At 40.1% G+C, this 18101-nt stretch overlaps 1 protein-coding gene across 1 annotated transcript in view; it reads right to left on the bottom strand.

The window, feature by feature from the left end:
• The window catches only part of Sdhaf3 (succinate dehydrogenase complex assembly factor 3), a 53851-nt gene extending 36012 nt beyond the window's left edge, over window positions 1–17839 (bottom strand). The window contains exon 1 of the mRNA XM_028779167.1: window positions 17651–17839. Within this exon, the coding sequence (XP_028635000.1) occupies window positions 17651–17824 (174 nt within the window). The 5' untranslated portion in view covers window positions 17825–17839. The remainder of the gene's footprint in view (window positions 1–17650) is intronic.
• Between the last annotated feature and the right edge of the window lie 262 nt (window positions 17840–18101).

The following is an 18101-nucleotide window of genomic DNA, read 5'->3' as shown; positions in this document are numbered from 1 at the left end:
GGGAGGGGAGGGGAGGGGAGGGGAGGGGAGGGGAGGGAAGAATAGGAAGGAAAGAGAAATAGGGAGAAAAGAAACAGTTGTGCTGGGTGTGGTGGGATGGTAGTGCACATCTTTAACTCCAGCACTCAGAAGCCAGAGGCAAGCGTCTCCCTTTGAGTCTGAGACCAATCTGAACTGTATAGTAAGTCTATATGTACATAGTATACATAGTGAGACCCTATCTTGAAAAAAATAAATAGCCTGGCAGTAGTGGCGCACGCCTTTAATCCCAGCACTTGGGAGGCAGAGACAGGCGGATTTCTGAGTTCGAGGCTAGCTTGGTCTACAGGGTGAGTTCCCGGACAGCCAGGGCTATACAGAGAAACCTTGTCTCAAAAAACCTAAATAAATAAATAAATAAATAAATGGAATGAAGGAAGATAACAGTTACTTATGATGAATTACATTTCAGTACTCAAACTAAGAGAAGGATAAATTATATCTTCCAATTATTAAAAAAATCAATAAACTCATGACTATAAGCAAACTATTCTTACTACACTAATAAACACATTCAAAAGTAACATATATATCCAATTAAATAACTGCAGACTGGGCTGGAAAGATTGGCTCAGTAAGCAATAGCTGTTCTTCCAAAGGTCCTCAGTTCAAGTCCCAGCAACTACATGGTGGCTCACAACTATCTGTAATGGGTTCTGATGCCCTCTTCTGGTGTGTCTCAAGACAGCTACAGTGTACTCATATATCTAAAAATAAATAATCTTTTAAAAAAATAACTGCAGACTAAACACAAAATTTTAAAGAAAAAGAAATTATGAACTCCATCCCTCAGGCTCCATTTTCTGGCCCACAACTCCTCCTATTTTCCCAGAGGCTATGCCAGCCCCAGGGATCCTAGACAAGACCTGTTCTACACCCTATGCCCACCAACTCCCCTTAAAGCACACTTACTGCACCCCATATCTCTTGGGCTCCATTTTCTGGCCCACAGCTGCAGCAGAAGACCTCTGCTTTCCTAGAACTCACACAGGTTCCAGGGACTCCAGAAGCAACATTCGCACAAAAAATTCCAGAGGTCATGCAGGCCACAAACACTTCAGCAGAGACACTCTACTGGACCTGAAGACTTGCTGGTCACTGGAACCCCAGGCTACTCAACCCATAAGATGGACAAGAATCAGAAACCAAGGGGGAAAAATGTCCAAAAACCACCCACCTAACAAAGATAGACTCAGAAATCAGCACGTAAATCTATAACAACCTTAACGCCCACATGGCTAGAGGCCAGTGTAAGAACACAACCAAACAAAAGCCAAGACAATATGGTACCGCCAGACTCCAGCTACCGTACTACAGTAAGCCCTGGATATTCCAACACAGCTCAAAAACAAGAAAATGACCTTAAATCCAATGATATAAGCCTTTAAAGGGGAAATGAATAAATTTCTTTAACAAAAATACAGGAGAATACAATAAAGCAGGTAAAGGGAATGAATAAAAGCATTCAAGACAAGAAATAGAAGCAATAAAAAAAAAAAGCACAAACTAAGGGAATCCTGGAGATAGAAAATCTAGGTAAGTGAACAGGTAAGTAGGTAAGTATCACCTACAGAATACAAGAGACTGAAGAGAGACTCTCAGTTGTAGAAGACGGGATAGAAGAAATCTGTCAAAGAAAATAGTAAATCTAAAAAGTTCTTGACTCAAAACATCCAGGGAATCTGAGACACTATGAAAAAAAACAAACCTAAGAATAATAGAAATAAAAGGAGAAGATTCTCAGCTCAAAGGGCCAGGAAATATTTTCAGCTAACTCGTAGAAGAAAATTTTCCTAGCCTAAAAGAAAGCAATGCCTATAAGCATACAAGAAGCTTAGAGAACACCAAACAGATTGGAGCAGAAAAGAAAGTTCTCCTACCACATAATAATCAAAGCACTAATTGTTAATAATAAAAAGAGAATATTAAGAGCTGCAAGGGACAAGGACCATTAACATATAAAGGCAGACTTATCAAAATTACACCTGACTTCTCAACAGAGACTCTAAAAGCCAGAAAGGCCTGGACAGATGTCCTGCAGACTCCTAAGAGACTACAGATGCCAGCCCAGACTACTATATCTGCCAAAACTTTCAATCACCATGAATGGAGAAAACAAGATATGACAAGCCAAGATCAGATTTAAACAACATCTACCCATAAATCCAGCCCTACAGAAAAGATACTAGAAGGAAAAACTCCAACCCAAAGATGGTAACTACACCCCCAAAAAACACAGGAAATATTTTCACACCAGGGAATCCAAAAGAAGGGAAACACACACACACCACCACCACCACCATCACCATCATTGAAATAACAGGAATTAAAAATCATTGGTCATTAATATCTCTCAACTTCAGTGGACTCAATTCCCCAATACAAATGAACAGAGTGGATACATAAACAGGATCCATCGTTCTGCTGCATAAAAGAAACATAACTCAACTTCAAAGTTAAGACATTACCTCAGAGTAAAGGGCTATCAAAAGATTTTCCAAGCAAAGAGACCCAAGAAGGAAACTGGTGTAGCCATTCTAATATCTAACAAAACAAGTAAAATTAATCAAAAGAGATGGGGACAAACAATTCATATTCACCAAAAGAAAATCCACCAAGATTTCTTTTTTTTTCTTTTTTTTATTTAATTTTTTTTTGAACATGAAATGCTTTTTTATAGCATGTTTTACAAGGGGAGGGGGTAAGAGGGGTCAGGTGGTGGAAAAGTACAGAATCTTCTTGGCCTGTGCCTTGAAACATGTCATGGTCTATACGGTACACTGCCTTGAATTATGATCTATCTGCTATTCTTCAGAAGATATGGTACACTGCTTGAGTTATGGTCTCCCTGCTATTCTTCAGAAGATATGGTACACTGCTTTGAGTCTATCTGCAGTTGCCAAGCAGGATCTTGCAGTTGCCAAGCTTCAGGGGACATTGTGCAGGTGGGGAAAGGTAGGGGGTGAGGGTAAGGGCGAGGGTCCTGGCTTCTGGCATCTCCCCCTTCTCTGTTTAGTTAGAGAAGGCGTCTTATGATCAATCCCAACTATGTGAGTTTTGAATTTGGATGTCTAATTATGGGGGGGTCTTAGACAAGTTCACAACCCCAAAGCATTGATGTGAGAGTCACATCGATGGTCGGAGGCTTTAGGCTGTCGACGATGGGCAACGTCAAGGGACCCCGAGGCGGGTGAAAGGAGGGTGAGATCCCTGTCTTAGGCCATATAGGCTGCACCCACTCCCAGCACCACGCACTCCTTTTCGGCTGCATTGGGTGGGCCCCTGGGAAGTGGACCTACAATAATCCCATCATTGGGCTAACTCACAGCCATCCTAGTCCCTTGTAAATGTTCAAGTTACCAACCATTTGTCAGTTTGGGGTGTAATATTGTCATAAAGGAAGGCTCCCCAATGTTAGCGGCCATATCAAGGGCAGCCTTGGTTTAGGAAAAAGCCGATTTTTGTTGGGGTGATCAAGAGGCCAAGCTCTCTATCGAGAGAAACGAGGGCAAAGCCAGGCATACCAGGAACCCTTCTGGATGGCGTGGAAGTCTAGGGGTCGACCGTAGGGGGAGGCAGGGGAGCTGGCAGCTGTGTCAGTCTCCTGCGGAGTCACTTCTGGATCCTCTTCAATTTTCAGCTGATGGTAATGAACTTCAACCGTCTTCTTGATGGCAGAATCAACCTGGTTCTGAGGACGACAGGTCGTGGGCGACGATCTCTGTCTCACTCAATCTTGATGTCGTGCGCACGTCCTCTCAATGAGGGTCCGTCCGGAGGGGTCCATGCCTCGAGCCCCACATCTCCACCAAGATTTCAATTCCGAGTATTTATGCCCCAGATAGAAGAGCACCAACATGTGTAAAACAAACATCACTAAAGTTTAAACCACACGTCAAACCTCACACATTAATAGTGGGAGACTGCAACACCCCACTCTCACCAATGGACAGGTCATCCACACAGAAACTATACAGAGAAATAATGGGACTAACAGACATTGTGATTCAAATGAACCTAACATATCTACAGAACATTTCACCCAAACACAAAAGAATATACCTTCTTCTCAGCAACTCATGGAACCTTCTCCAAAATTAACCACGTATAGTAAAGCACAAAGCAAGTCTCAATAGACACAAGAAAACTGAAATATCCCCCTGTATTGTATCAAACCACCATGGATTAAAGCTGGACTTCAAGAACAACACAAAAGCCTACAGCTCATGAAGCCTACAGCTCATGGAAGCTGAACAATTCTACTCAATGACCACTGGGTCAAGAAGAAATTAAAGACTTTCTAGAATGCAACAAAAGTAAATGCACAACATTGTATGTTCATGGGAGACAAGGAGAGCAGTGTTACGAGGAAAGAGAGTCCCTTCATGGAAGAAATTAGTGTGACCTAATACTATGGACTTAGCAGCACACTTGAAAGCTCTAGAACAAAAAGAACCAAACACACCCAAGAGGTAGAGAGAGCAGGAAATAATGAAACTAAGGGTTGAAATCAATAAAACAAACAAAGAGAACAATACAAACAATCAAAAAAACCAAGAGGTGGTTCTTTGAGAAAATCAACAGGATAGATAAAACCTTTAATCTAACTAAAAGACAGACAGAAAATATCCAAGTCAACAAAACCAGAAATAAAAAGGAAGACATAATGACAGACATGATGAAATCTAAAGACTCATTAGGGCATACTCCAAAACCCTAATTGGAAAACTAAAAATTGGAAAATCTAAAAGAAATGGACAATTTTCTCAATAGATACCACTTAACCACAGTTAAATCAAGGTCAGATAAATAATTTAAATAGACCTAATAACCCGTGAGGAAACAGAAGCAGTCATTAAAAGTCTCCCAACCAACAAAAAGCCCAGAGGTTTTAGCACAAAATTCTACTAGACTTTCAAAGAAAAGCTAATACCAATACTCCTCAAATTATTCCACAAAATAAAAACAGAAAAAACATTGTCAAATTCATTTTGATGACACCACAGTCACTCAGATATCTAAACCACACAAAGACTCAATAAAGAAAAAAAATTTCAGACCAATTTCCCTTATAAACACTGATGCAAAAAATATTCAATGGAACACTTGTAAACAAAATCCAAGAACACATCAGAAAGATCATCCACCATGATTAAGTAGGCTTCATCCTAAAGATGCAGACATGGTTTGACATACAAAAATCTATTAATGCAATCCACTATATAAACAAACTTAAAGGAAAAAAAACACATGATCATCTCATTAGACACTGAAAAAGCCTTTGAAAGACTCTAACACCTCTTCATGAAAAAAGTCTTAGCAAAACCAGGGATATAAGTCACATACCTAAACATATTAAAGGCAATATACAGCAAGCCTTATAGCCAATATCGAATTAATGAAGAGAAACTTAAGAGCAATTCCACTAAAATGAATAACGAGACAAGCTTGCCCATTTCCATCATATCTATTCAATATAGTTAGTTCTTGAAGTCTTAGCTAGAACAGTAAGACAATTAAGGAGGACTAAGGGGTTACAAATTGGAATGGAAGAAGTCAAAGTACCACTGTTCACGGATATGTTATAACTGAACCAAAAAATTCTACCAGAGAACTCCTACAGCTGATAAACACTATGGTAGTTTGAATATGCTTGGCCCAGGGAATGGCATTATTTGGAGGTGTGGCCTTGGAGGAAATCTGTCACTGTGGGCTTGGGCTTTAAGACCCTAGTCCTAGGTGCCTAGAAGCCAGTCTTCTCCTAGCAGCCTTCAGATCAAGATGTATAATTCTCAGCTCCTCCTGTACCATGCCTGCCTGGATGATGCCAAGCTCACACTTTGATGATAATTGTACTGAACTTCTGAACCTGTAAGCCAGCCCCAATTAAATGTTATCATTATAGGAGTTACCTTGGTCATGGTGTCTGTTCACAGCAGTAAAACCCTAAGACAGAAGAAGTTGGTAGCAGGGACTGGGATATTGCTGTGATAAGTCTGACCATGCTTTTTTTTTTTTTTTTTTGAAGAATGTGGATTTGGAGACTTTGGATTTGGAAAGTAGTGGAATGTTTTAAGTAGGGCTTCATGGGTTATCCTAGTAGGAATATGGAAGACTTTGTTGCTGAGGGTGATTTGAACTGGCTCTAGGGGATTCAGAGAAGAAGAATTTTAATATGTGGCGAGAGACTGTTCTTGTGATATTTTAGTGAAGAATGTGGCTGCTTTTTACCATTGTCCAAAGAGTCAGCCTGAAGCTAAGGTAAAAAAGATGTTGATTAATTGCATTGACAAAGGAAATCTCAGAAAAGCCCAGCACAAACTTTGTCCCCTGGATTACTCTCATAAAGAGCTTTTTGATAAAGCGTAGCAAGCTTAAAAAGAAAATGTATGGTTCAAGGGGCATCAGGAAGTGAAATGGACTTGAATCCTATGTTTAAAGAGATAAGAGTGGTGACTTTGGGGCAAGATCCCTCCCAGCTAAGCTTAGGTCCAAGCATAGTGGTTACAGACCTTAATCCCAAGACACAGAGGCTAGCAGATCTCTGAGTTCAAGGCCAATATGGTATAGAGCAAGTTCCAAGTAGAGAAAAGCTTAAGTCCAGGGGTGGTGGTTCATGCCTATGATCCCAGCATTTGGAGACAGAGTCACACAGACCTACTGAGTTCAAGGCCAATCTACAGAGCAAGTTCCAGTACAGCCAAGCTTAGGCAGTGAAAAAATTGAAAAACAGAAAGCCAGTGATAATGGAATAGAATAATGGGACAATTGATGCTGGTTAGCTGGAGATAAGAAATTAGCAGTGATTATGAAGAGACCAGCATCACTGAGGTGAAATCTTCTGGGAAGTGTTTTCTGAGAGCACAATGAAGCTATGCTCCAGAGATAGGCAAGGTTGTACCTCGTGCTGTAGCTGTACTTGGTAATGTATAAGAGTCACCCAGATGGTGCTGGTTTTGAAGGTATGAAGGGGTCATGGAGAGCAGCTGAGGCTTGGCACTGTGAGGTCAGGGAAGGCCATTGGTGAAGGTGCAGCCTCAGTTGTATTGACAGCCCAGGACTCAAGGGATCATGCAAAGAAGTTGAGGCTTGGCACCATGAATAGAGCCTATGAGAGGTTATTGGTGAAGCCTAGTTTCAGTAGAAGACTCCAGTGTATTGGAGATGCCAGTACCATAGATGGTCAACAAGAGCAGCAGCAGTGGAGTCAACTAGAGCCTAGAGTGCTAAAGAGGACAGAGCTGGAGATATGACCCAAGCCTTTTAGAGGAGCCCAAAGGATCATGTGTGGATTCCAGACATTGGCATAAGAAGCTGTAACACTGAAGTTACCTTGGAGACCCCAAGATGTTTGATATGCCAGAGCCATGGAATAGCTGCTGAGGAGAACTGCTAACAGGGAGTGGAACCAGCCCAGGAGAAAAAAGTTTGTTGCAGTCAACAATGATGAGAAAGGATTAGAGATCTGAAGACCACATTGACATCAGACATGAAGATGCAGAGTTTCGAGTTTGCCCGGGTCACTTTCTGTCTTGCTTTGGGGATTACAGTTAAGAATTGGATGAATTTCAGGAGAGACTTTAAAGTTCAGACTTTGAACATTGTTGAGTCTGGCATACATTATGGGGACTTTTGAAGTTGGACTAAATGTATTTTGCAATATTTATGTTTAGGTATGGCCCCCATAGACTCACATGTTTGAATAAGCCTATGAAGACTAGGAAGTAGAATTATCAGGAGGTGTGGCCTTGGAGGAAATCTGTCACTGTGGGCTTGGGCTTTAAGACCCTAGTCCTAGGTGCCTGGAAGCCAGTCTTCTCCTAGCAGCCTTCAGATCAAGATGTAGAACTCTCAGCTCCTCCTGCACCTTGCCTGCCTGGACCCTGCCATGCTCCCACCTTGATGATAACGGACTGAACCTCTGAACCCGTAAGTCGGCCCCAATTAAATGTTGTCCTTTTAAGAGTTACCTTGGTCATGGCGTCTGTTCATAGCAGTAAAACCCTAACTAAGGTAAACATCATCAGTGAAGTGGCTGGACACAAAAGTAGCTCAAAAAAAAAAAAAAAATCAGTAGCCTTCCTACAGACAAATTATAAAAGGGTTGAGAAGGAAATTAGGGAAACAACACCCTTCACAATAGCTACAAATAATATAAAATATCTTGGTGTAACTAACCAAGCAAGTGAAAGACTGTATGACAAAAACTTCAAATCACTAAAGAAAGAAATTGAGGAAGATATCAGAAAATTTAAATACCTCCCATGCTCATGGACTAGTAGGATTAACATAGTGAAAATGGCCATCTTATCAAAAGCAAACTATGCAATACCCTTCGAAATTCCAACACAATTCTTTACATACCTTGAAAGAGCAATTCTTAATTTCATATGGAAAAACAAAAAACCCAGGATAGCTAAAACAATCCTGCACAATATAAGAACTTCTGGAGATATCATCATGCCTGATTTCAAAGCTGGACTGAAAAGCAATAGCAACAAAAATCAAAAGCAAACAAACAACAACAACATGTATGGTATTTGCATAAAAATAGGTTAATAAATGTAATTGAATTGAAGACCCAGAAGTAAATTCACACATCTATGGACACTTGATTTTTGACAAAGAAGCCAAAACTATACAATGGAAAAATGAAAACATCTTCAACAAATGTTGCTGATCTAACCGGATGTCTGCATGTCAAAGAATATAAATTTATCATCCTGCACAAAACTCAAGTCCAAGTGGACCAAAGACCTCAACATAAAACTAGATACGCTAAACCTGACAGAATGGGAATAGCCTTGAATGCACTGACACAGGAGGTAACTTCCTGAACAGAACACCAACATCTCAGGCACTAAGATCAACAATTAATTAAATGGATTCTCACAAAACTGAAAAGCTTCTGTAAGGGTAAAAAGGACAAAACCACAGCCTATAGAATAGGAAAAGATCTTCACCAACCCTACATCTCAAAGAGGACAAATATCCAAAATATACAAAGGACTCAAGAAGTTAAGACACCAACAACCCAAATAACTCAATTTTTAAAATGGGGTATATATCTAAACAGAGGACACCACAAGAAAACCTATGGAATCAACTAACCTGGCCCATAGGTGCTCACAGAGACTGAACCACCAACCAGGGAGCCTGCATTGGACAGACCTGGGCCCTCTGCACCTATGTAACAGCTGTGCAGCTCCGTCTTCATGTGGGACTCCTAACAGCAGGAACAAGAGCTGTCTCTGACTGTGTTGCCTGTCTTTGGATTCTTTTCTCCTAACTTGGCTCTCTCTTCTAGCCGCTGCAACTTACTGCAACTAAGGCTGGTTGATATCCATGGGAGGCCTCCCGTTTTCTGAGGAGAAGGGGAAAAAGAGTGGATGGGGGCAAGGGAAGGACTGGAAGGAGGGGAAGGAGGGGAAAACTGTGGCCTGGATGTAACATAAAATAATTAACTAATTAAAATTCAGGTAAAAGTGGGTGGAGTTAAAATAATGTAGTGTGTCTCACTTATCAACTGCCAAATCTTAACTTGTTCTCTGCATCAAACAGAAATCAAATTTTGTTCTTTCTAGACACATGCATCAACATTTGCAGGCATACAAAAGCTCCTACTAAGAGTCTCTGTCCCAATGTGGTGAGAAGGGTAGCAGCAGAAACTAACGGAATAAATACAAAAGCTGAAATGGCATAGAAATCTGTACTTAGGATGGTTTAATCCACACTCACATGACTATCCTACAGTCATCTTTATCAATCTATAAAATTCATCTTTAAAAATATGGTGGAGGAATATCAAAGAGTGGAGTCAAGGTGGAAATTTGACCCCACACAAGCAGGAAATACAGGAAAAAAAAGAAAGAAAGAAAAGAAAAGAAACCCAGAGATTCCCCAGTTACTGTTAAAAAAAAAAAAAAAAAAAAACTCTTAAGAGGCAGAAGGCTATGCCTAGAAAAACAATCCAATTTGATGATTCAGAAGTGAAGTATTGTGGACGAACCATCTAAAGAGAGACACGGAGGATGCGGAGAACCCCCAGATCACCATGCCTGGCTCCTTCCTGTTCTTTTCAGAGTTCCAACCTCAGAACAAATGTACAATCTCCAATACATACCAAAGAGTTAGCAATACGAATGACAGCAGAACATGGCCGTACAATAGGGAAGAGACACTGAAAACAAGTATGACAACAGTGATGATAAGGACCAGCAAACGCCATGGCTGCCACGGCCTGAAAACCATGACGACAAAGTCCAAGAAAAAAAACAAGGTCTGGGGAAGTAGTTGTAAAGAAATAAAACAATTACCTGTTTCCATGTAAATCCACTGAGTCAGCGCTCTGACAAGGAGTTTCTGTTCACCTTAACTTCATAATTTAAGTATGACCACACTGCAGCTTCTAGAAGTGTTGTAGAAATCAGCAATTTGCATCAAATGTGCCAGGTGTTGAGTACCCTGAACTACTCTCAAAAGTGCACATCTATCCAAACATTTTACAGTACGAAATTCTTCTGGCTTGTTTGCCTTTCTCTTAGCCTTCCAAAGGCACTGAAAGACCGTTACAGAGGTCCTTTAGAAGTGTTAACCACTGTTACTACCTACAAGTTCTAAAGTTACCAATGCAGTGTCTGTATCTTCAGCTAAGAGTATTAATGGTTGCTACTGCCTAAATGTTTTAAAGTCACCAACTGCATGTGTGTATCTGCAGTTAAAATGGGGTTAAGCATTGTTACTGACTGCAAGTTCTGAAGTTACCAATGGCATACATATACATTTGCAGGGTAACAAATGTCTAGGTGACACAAACAAATCGCCAGGTTGTGCTTTAGATGGTTCACTACAAAAGATGGCTTTTAGAGAGTTCACAGTTCAAAATATACTGAAGCTGAACAAGTATTCATGACACCCATGTGACCATTGTGGCTGTTTTTAGAAATATGTGTTTGCTATGCCACCTACCACCATTCTGAGTTTTGTATACAAAGGCAGGATACAAAGTATTTGGTTTTGTTTGTTTGTATTATGTGGGATAATTTTTAATGGATCTATAGACCTGTTCACTTGCAGCAAACTGAAGTGGCCTGAAACTTCTGGTATTTTTAAAACCAATGCAAATAAATCGTAAACACTTCAGTGTTTTAGAACTTAAAAAACAAAGCATGCCTTTTCTTTAGACACACCTCAGTTACAGTGATTTAGGAGAAAGGAAGAGCACAAACTTGTAAACAAGGCAAATCTGATCTTCCCTTAGGAGTTAAGCTAATCAAATCTACACACAAAGAGAATAATCTGATACCTCTCGGAGCCCGGAAAGCTGAGTTAATTGGCTTAATCTATTAACAGATACAGCAATAATGCCAAGCAAAAGTGGCTGACATTAAAATACAGGACTGAAAGAAAACATCAGTATGAGTCCAGAACTGCCTAGGGAAAAGAGGGCACCGAAGCCTCAGGACGCTTTTCTACTCCACATGCAGTGAGGCCTGACAGGAACGTTCTCCTGCCCACTCCGCTTCTCTTCTTTGAATTTCTTGCTCATTAAGCAACTGTGTAGACACTAATCCAGTCTCCCAGGAAGCTTATCAGAGAGGTCCACAAACGCTCCTTTACAAGTTTAAAGTCAAAGAAATCCTGAAAAACAAAGATGCTTTTAGAGATAGCAGTAAATTCTGACATAACTGAACATGAGGTCTTGATTCACTACATTTAATGTGGACAGTCAATTTTTTTTAACTAGTAAGCATATTAATGTATTTGATTACAGATAACATGTGCAGCCCCAGATCCAGAATGGCTGTTTTGTAACATTCATTGTATACTCCTTATTAGTCTTTAGAAAATCTAAAATAATACTTTGTTTTGAGAGACCCCTGAGAAAGGGTCCTCTGGAAGTGAAGGCAAATACTCTGATTCTAGAAAAGGATACATACTTCACAAGTTCCCCAGCAGAAAGAGGCAATTAGCAATTCAGTTTATATTTCATTATTATATAAGCTTAATAAGCTGGTCTGAGACCAGCAATCCGACATCTTTGAGTATCTTGGTAAAGTCCAGTCTAGAATACAAGATCATTACTGGGCCTTGTAACCAGATCTTAAGGATGACATATGTCCACCTCAGGTCTCTTCCCTAAGCCTACTACCAGTTTCTAAGCCACAGAGGAAGCATCTTCACAAGACAAAACAAATATTAATGGACACCGCCCCATCCTACTTCACTGTTATCCTACAAAACTTTTTAAAAAGTAAAACAACTAAATGCACTTATTACTAAACTAAATTATTAGGAGATCATGGAATACTTAAATATTATCTATATACTCTAAATACTTATTCTAATGATAAGGTAAATAGTGAAACAGTTTAATTTGAAGCTACACATTTAGAATACCATTTCATTTCTAAAACTCAGCAAGAAATCATAAAACTATATAGCTGGCATCAATGTGTATACAAAATGAAAACTCCAAGATTAGCATATAAAATAAGAGGACAAAGGCAAGAAATATCTTATTGACTGTTGGTATTTGGTTCATTGAATGATTCTGACTCAAGGCTTTAAAGAAATAAAACTGGTTACAAAATTATTGAGTATATTTGACTGCATTTTAAAGTAAACACTTTTTTTTTTCTTGAGACAGGGTTTCTCTGTGTATAGCCTTGACTGTCTTGGAACTAGTTTTGTAGACCAGACTGGCCTTGAACTCACAGAGATCCTCCTACCTCCACTTCCTTAGTGCTAGTATTAAAGGTGTGCACCACCACCAACACCTGGCTCAAGTAATACTTTCCTATGATTATCAGAGAAATGTGATATTTGGAGACAATCTAGGAAATCTATCGTTCAAAGAAAAAGATTAAAAGCCTCCTTCACCTTACCAACCAGAGATAAACACTGTTTACATTTAATTACGCCTTGAGCAGTTCCATGTTATTCATTCTTCAAAACCTTTTCTTTAATAACTGCCTTCTAGCCCACCCAGCTTATAGCTATGTTAGAATTCTTTTCTACTCTTGAACAGCTATACGGTTTCAATGTCTTATCGGTATTATATCCATTTATATACAATTTACACATTTGTATGGAAGTAAAAATAGTCTGTTAGACTCCCCTTTTGCCCGTTTTTTAAAAATTTAAACTGTGTTTTTTCTAATAAGTTAAATAAGCTTTTTTAAAATATTAATGCCATCGACCACATATTATACTAACTTCAACTATGTTCTGCTTGCCTTTTTATTTTTAAATTCAAGAGTTACAAAATTTTATTAAAATTGATTGTATTTTAAAGTATAATTTATTTTCAATCTATTGGCATAAAACATGTCCTGAAAATTAATAGAAAATATGAAAGAAAGATAAAAAACAAGACTGCCTATGAAGAATGTACAACAGATTAAGCCATTTTATTAAACAGATTAAGACATCTCATGATACGATTCTATAAGAAAAAACACACTTTCTGGCTTGCCACTAGTTTCAAGCATAAAATATGTTGTTTTTCTACTGAGACAACAGAGGTTTAAAAAAAACTATTCAAAAATTTACACAAAACATATACACTGTCAATATGACAGTTTAACATTAATATGCCAGCAATTTCTCTCATTTCATTACTGAAAATATATCTTTAAAATGCAAATGTGGGACAAAATCAACTCACAATACACACAAATAAAAATTATTAAGGTATTTAAATATTGGTTATGATATATTATGTCAAATGTATAGAAAGTAATGATTTTGAAGTTACATTTCCCTCAAGAAAGAACAATAACAACAACAAAAAAGACCCATTTTGGCTGATAAAAAGTCAAGGAAAAAAGCCACATTGTTTTATACTGCAAAAGTTCAGTAATTTTTGAAAATATTAATTTCCAAAATCTGAAGTAGGCTTTCTTGAAGTAAAAAACACAGCTCTTTATTATTAAGTTATTTTACTTCTATAAGCCATAGCATCTCCTTAAATGAAGCTTTATCTTCTTCACCATCAAAATGGAGAATCAAGGTCTCTAGGGGAAAATGGCAGACTGGAGAAATGACAGAATCTTATTTCTCTTCTCTTTTCCAAAACGATACAGAACCAGAAGATAGAAAATGTTAAGGAAAACCCATAGTGACTAAGAACAAAAGCAAACTCACTCAGCCAAGAGAATTCAGCAAGCTGGAAGGCAGAAGGCATGTCAGGTGGTAGAGAGGCAAGCAAAGGTACTCATGTCTCAGAGACAACAGAGAAGAATGCAGCTGAGGAAAAAGTCACCATGCCATAACCACCTGAGCCCATACACCACACTTGTAACTGAATATGTATGGGAAAACCAACAGAAATGAGGTTCACCAAAACTCTATAATCCACAAATTCCCTAGTCAACCATGACTGCACACATGGAGAGTCCTACAGCAGCTTCTTATTGCCTTACTAAAAAATATAGACAGATTACCAAAACTCACAAGACATTGGACAGACCAAATAACACAAATAATGTCCCCAAAGAAGAGATGAATTAAGGAACAGAAAATGATAAAATAATGTTCTTTTTAAAGGAGATTTATTTTTATTTTGCATGTATGTCTGTGTACCACATGTGCATCCAGCACCCATGGAGACCAGAAGAATTATAGATGATTGTAAGCCACCATATGGATGCTACGAACCAAGCCTGGATCTTCTGTAAGAGCAGTAAGTGGTCAAGTGCTCTTACCTACTAGGCCACCTCTCTGTTTATTATCATAAGTTTTCCTACACTGGTTTTTAACAGTTTGTGCAAGGATTTTGTAAAGCTAAATGTATGTCTTAGTTTGGGTTTTATTGCCATGAAGAGACCATGACCATGGCAATACTTAAAAAGGAAAACATTTAATTGGGGCTGGCTTACAGTTTCAGAGGTTTAGTCCATTATCATCATGGCAGGAAGCATGGCAGCACTCGGGAGACAATGCTGAAGGAGGAGCTGAGAGTTCTATGTCTTGATCCAAAGACAGCAGGAGACTGTGTGCTACATTCAGCCTAACTAGAGCATAGAAGACCTCAAAGCCACCTTCAACAAGACCACACCTAATAATGTCACTCCCTATAGCCAAGTGCTCAAACACATGAATCTATGGGGAACAGCCTTATTTAAACAACTACAATGTATTAAGTGAAACCATTTTTTCTTATCCTTTTTAAAAATTCTTTGTGAATTTCACACTGTGTACCACAATCTCACTGTTCCTCCCTCAGCCCTTGCAACCCTGCAGCTACAGAAATAATAAAAATACAAAAAAAGGAAAAAAATCTCACCCAGCATGGAAGCTGCAGTGAATCACAGCATGTTACACAGTATCCCCATTAGTCCACACATCTTTACTCAGGAATGTTCATTGTAAGGAGTCTGGTCTGTTTCAGGCCTCTGGCTTCTGCTACACTAACAATACTGGATCCTCAGATGTCTTGTTGTTGCCCTGTGTCATGGAGATCCTGCAGCTTTGGATCTGTAGTTCTGGCCCCTTCACAGGCTCCAACAGTTCACTGATGGGGTAGATGTTGAGTTGGCTAACTCAAAGTCCTGAAACTAGGCCTGGGTAGTAGCTGAGTTGGTCTGCCCGAAAGCTTTCCTCCACCCACGTTCCCCAATCCATGACATCTCTGCTGTGCTCCGGCCAGGGATGGGGCCACCACCCCTGTTTGTCTGCAGTGGCTAGCAAGGGGCAGGACTGGCTCTCCTGCATCCATGCTATGAGGCCCAGCCCTCCTGCTTTCATGTGTCATCTGCTGTTCATTCACAACTACACCACCAGGGTCAGCTCTACTGTGCTGGCCAGACAAAGTGCGGGACCTGCTATCCCTGTTGTAGCCAGTGGTAACATGGGCCACCGACATTGATACAGACCCCTGCTGCAGGGTCACAGACCCAGGCAAGGCATCAGGTGGCAGCATAGGCTACTCATACCAGGCTAGCCCTCATCAGCCCCGAGTCTCCAGTTCCAGCTCTCTTCATACTGCACACTTCTCCCTAATCTCTCCATCACGCACTTGCTCACTGTAGTGGCGCCTGCACTCACTACTACCAGCAACGACATATCTTTTGTAATGTAAGATGCTTCAACGTTTGTCTAACCCAAAGCTTCCAAAGGAAACAAATCTTAAACACAGCACAAAAAAACCTATAATTCAACAAACAGTCTCATGGTTGAACGTCCACCACAATCAAACAGAAGAAAATAATAAATACACTAACATTGAGATGCCTATTGTAAATACTGTTATTTTACAGACTGTAAGACTAGAAAATTTAACTGATGTGACGTTTAGTAAATGCTGAAGTTTGAATTTAAATCTAGCTTTTTCTGATTCCAATACCGACTATATATTTAAAGAAAGTGTTTGGCAATTCAAAAGATTAAACTTCCCCAGCTCCTGGCAACCAAATTACATCTAATAAACCAAGACCTTTAAGAAAGTTCTAAACTTCACTATTATTCTAAAGTTCTCTCTTAAAACTTCAATAACTCTACAATCGAGAATTATAGAATTTGATGAAAACGTTTTGACCCTAACGTAATCTTTACGTTGTTTTAAAGGTAAAAGTCACTTAAGCCACTATCGGTATGAAAACTCTTTCTACTTTATCTAGCAGTTTCTTTAAAATACCCAGAAGCACTCTGCTTCCCCAGATCCTTTCACATCCTGATATTTACGAACTGGAAGGGAATCCTGCAAGACTCTCTCAGCATCATGCAATACTCTTTTCTCCTTCATTCTTAAGGGGAAAAAAATGATTAGAGTCATAGAGATGGCCCACTGAGAAAGGTGCTTACTGCCAAGCGCACAACCTGAGTTTTGATCCCCAGGACCCACGTGGTGGTAGGAGAACAGACGCCCTTGGGTTAGCCTCTGACTTCAAGCATCCCCCACCCACATACACACAAATAAATAAATATGTAGTTAAAACAAAGAAAGAAATGAGAAAGTCAAACAACTAAATCCAAATGCATGCGTCTGCTTAAGGATTATCCAACAGCGTAGTGCAATGTTAAAAAATTACCAGGACTTATGAGCTTGAAGAAAACAACTTTCACCTGGCTTAACTCCCGCCAGCATTTTCCCCTTAACAAAATGTAATACTTAAATCTTTTCTATGTTATATAATTTATCTGTCAAGTGGAAAACTTACTAAGGCCCTACAATTAACAATTAACAAATGATTGAAACAAGCGTCTAAGTCTGGCAGCTAAGTAATGACAATGTTAATGACACGGCTGTCACCTACAAAGGCCACGCAAAGGACAAAAGCCGGCGAACTTCTGGAGCACTTAACAGTCAGTGGAGCAGTAACTTCTGAGACACCCCACCCTCATCTCTCCAATAGCTGTCACCCTCAGGACTCTCAAAGTTGATCTGAACCCCAGGGAAGCTGTGCTCACGCGGAGAGCCTGAGGGAGAAGCTGAGGGATTCACGACGGAGCTTTAAGTGCTGTTTGATCAGCTGTAGGTTGTCTAATTCAGATGCCCTGTTTGGTCGTGCATGGCCACGGGGAGCAGGTAGGAAAGTGGTCTCTGAGTCGAAAACCACTGAGGGACCAAAGGTCCGGGACAAGAGGGCGGGGAGGGGGCATCACTTGCCTCCCATTCCTTCAAGAAACGCTGGGCCTCGCCAGGACCAACAGTCTTATGTCTCCTAAATTCGTCCTTCACGTACTGGTCACCCAGGGCTTTGAGGTCCGGGGGCAGAGCTCGATGTAGCTGCAAGATTCGCCTATATAAAGACCGGACTCTTGAAACATGCTTCCCAGGCATTGCGCCGCGAGTGCTCGACCAACAGCGCCTGCGCAGAAGGTCGGCGCGGCTCCGCCCCATTGGGAAGTCGCCGCCTATGGGTGAACCACAAAGTGGGCGGAAGAGAGCGTGCGACCTTCATCCGGTTTGGTCCGTCATAGAATCCCGTTCTTCCGGAATCCCGGATTTTTTTTTTTTTTTTGGTTCTGACCCAACCCCTCTTGGTGCTGACAGAAACCCTCCGCTCCTTCTCGGCTAAAGACTGTTGAGGAGTCATCGCAATTTTTCTAGTTTACTC

Source organism: Grammomys surdaster, unplaced genomic scaffold, assembly GCF_004785775.1.
Source record: "Grammomys surdaster isolate TR1022 unplaced genomic scaffold, NIH_TR_1.0 345, whole genome shotgun sequence".
Classification (NCBI taxonomy): domain Eukaryota; kingdom Metazoa; phylum Chordata; class Mammalia; order Rodentia; family Muridae; genus Grammomys; species Grammomys surdaster.
This window is presented reverse-complemented; position numbering and strand designations above follow the sequence as displayed.